Source organism: Neopelma chrysocephalum, unplaced genomic scaffold (assembly GCF_003984885.1).
Source record: "Neopelma chrysocephalum unplaced genomic scaffold, ASM398488v2 Primary Assembly neopelma1_96545, whole genome shotgun sequence".
NCBI classification, from domain to species: Eukaryota; Metazoa; Chordata; class Aves; order Passeriformes; family Pipridae; genus Neopelma; species Neopelma chrysocephalum.
The window spans coordinates 30,106-32,681 of record NW_020925190.1 but is presented as its reverse complement, the minus strand read 5'-3'; the positions used below and the strand labels follow the sequence as shown (position 1 = coordinate 32,681).

General features: G+C 50.4%; 1 protein-coding gene across 1 annotated transcript; it reads right to left on the bottom strand.

Annotated features, from left to right (window-relative positions):
• Positions 1–402: 402 nt before the first annotated feature.
• Positions 403–2,319, bottom strand: RPS23 (ribosomal protein S23). Its single transcript, XM_027708829.1, has 4 exons — positions 2,201–2,319; positions 1,775–1,934; positions 794–914; positions 403–592 (listed from the first exon to the last, which is right to left on the bottom strand). Exons 1-4 carry the CDS (start codon positions 2,202–2,204, stop codon positions 446–448), a joined length of 432 nt encoding a protein of 143 aa, XP_027564630.1. The 5' UTR covers positions 2,205–2,319; the 3' UTR covers positions 403–445.
• Between the last annotated feature and the right edge of the window lie 257 nt (positions 2,320–2,576).

The window sequence follows — 2,576 nt, the reverse complement described above, 5'->3', positions numbered from 1 at the left end:
GTTAATTTGCGCTCAACACTGGGTGAAATTGTGTGGGCCGAGGTTGGATATGTGATTCAGTAATCCCTTCAGGACTCAAACCTAGCAAGTTCTGTGTCTGTTCACACCAGGGACCAGAACTGCTGCCACAAACACCATTTCTAGCACTCCCAGTGACCATTTTTGATGTGGGGAAGGCTCACATTTTTCACAATTATGCACTAAAATTCATGGAGTTTCTCCTCCCTCCCAGCTTGCTCCAGGGGATGTTTTGATCCCCGATGAATTCAGTAGTCCCAGAGAAACATTAGGGTTTGGGGTGTTTTTTTTTGGCCAGATGTAGAAATAAATGTAATTTTAGTTTCTATGGGTAGAGTTTTATGACTGACTCCAGCCCCCCCTCAGTAAGAAGCACAGAACTCATTCAGAACAAGGATTTTATTGACCGTCTTGTCAGGACATGGGTTTATGATCTTGGTCTCTCCTTCTTGCCCTTGTACAACGCCAGCAGGGACACATTGGCCACCTTGACCACCTTGAAGCGGACCCCTGGGATGTCCCCAACGGCATGGCCCTTGCGCCCGAACCCAGCCACCAGCACCTCATCGTTCTCCTGCAAAAACCAAAACCGGGGCATGGGGAGCACAAATATCAGATCCGTGCACAAATCTGGGATTAACCACCCTCAATTTGGGCTACGCTCCACACTGCCCTTGTCTAACCACCCCAGATCAAACTTGCACACGTTAAATGAGAATTAGCAGAGTAAATGTCTTTATTTTCCACTGCAAAATACAGCTTCTAGATGAATTACCTCAATGAAGTTCAGGCAGCCATCGTTGGGGACAAAGGCTGTGATTTTCTTGCCGTTCTTAATCAGCTGGACCCTAACACATTTCCTGATGGCAGAGTTGGGCTGCTTGGCTTCTACTCCACTGCAATGGAAATAAGTCAGAAAAACCCCATCTGTTTGATGGACCAGGAGGTTTGTTACACACCCACGAGTTACTGTTTTCCTTTGTGTTCAGTGTAAGCTAATTCTGTACTTCAGAAACTCTGAGCTGGTCAGAGCCACTCAATATATGAATATAAAATATTTAATGACTATATAATAACTCCATATATTATATAATGTATTCTCTATAATAAATAAACATATTTAACGTATATCAATATATAAACCACCACTTCCTATGCAGAGTAAAATTTAAATCACCTACAGACTAATACTAATTCAGTAAAATCCTGAAAAAGCATAAAAAAGAGGGGAAAACCTCCTGAAAACTAGAAAACACTGGTCAAAAAAGAGAGCGCTTGCAGCATCCCCATGACGCTTAAAATTATTAAAGCGAAAAAAATCCCCCAGAAGTAGGTAGGATCTTTGACACAAGACATGCAGTTTTCCTTAATGTTGTGCCAAACCCCTGATTTTCCCAATTTCTGCAGGAAAAAAAGGTGCTATTTCTTTAAGCTTTGACTAAGTTCCCTATTTTCTCCCACTTTTGGAAAAATTCTGATTTTTTTCTCCAATTCTTTCCAATAAAAACATATTTTCCCCTTAATTTTTGTTTAACATTCCTATTTTTTACCAATTTTTGAAATAAATTCCTGTTTTATTCCCCCAATTCTTAAAATAAAAAATTAATTCTGTTTTTTCCCATCCCAGGACAAGAGCTGCATCCGGGGTTTCTACAGCCCCATCCCGGGGGTCTCAGCGCCCAATTCCGGCCTTTTCCCAGAGACTCTGTACCCCCATCCTAGGGGCTGTGGACCCCGAACCCGTTTGTGCACCCACACTTTCTCGAGGACGATGCCCTTAGCGTGGGAGGCGCCGCCGAAGGGGTTGGCCTTCAATGCCGTGCCCAGGTGCGCCTTCTTGTACTGCTTGTCGTGCCACTTCTGGTCGCGGCGGTGGCTGCGCAGCTTCCGAGCCGTGCGGAGGCCTCGGCACTTCCCTGCGGGGGGTGAGAAGGGAGGATGGTGAGGGGAAAGAGGGTGAGGCGGGCCAGGCCGTGTGACGCAGTGGCGGACATGCGGCGGGAAATGGCGGCCGCGGCCCCACCGCCCTCAGCGCTGGCCGCACAGCACCCACTCGGCTGCGAGCGGGCGGGCAGGGAGTGCAGAGCCCCGCGGACCCTCCCTGGGATCCCGCAGCCCCAAACCCAGCCCCAAACCCAGCCCCAAGCCCACCCGCAGCCCCGGCCTCGCTCCCCGCGCTCACCCATCCTCTCCCTGCAGCTGCCGAGCGAGTAAAGAAGGAGGAAGGTCCGCGACCGCCGCCTATAGCCGCGCCCGCTAGGACCTGCCGCGGGCTGCCCGTGCCGCGCCTGACGGAAACACGCCGACCGGCACCGCGGCGGGCGGCCCGGCCGGAGGGGGATGCCGCGGGTTCGAGACCCAATCGGGCGGACGGGCAGGACTTGCCCCTCCCTCCCCGCGGCGTTCGAGCTCCGGAGTCTGCGCGTTCGAGTCCCGTTTTGACCTAAAACCGGGAGAGAAAAGTTTGAGACCAGTCTGAGCTTAAAAAAACATCATTACTTTATCCCCAGGGGCACCTCCCTGCCTGTCGACCACACTGAGATGCACTTCTGCAGCTT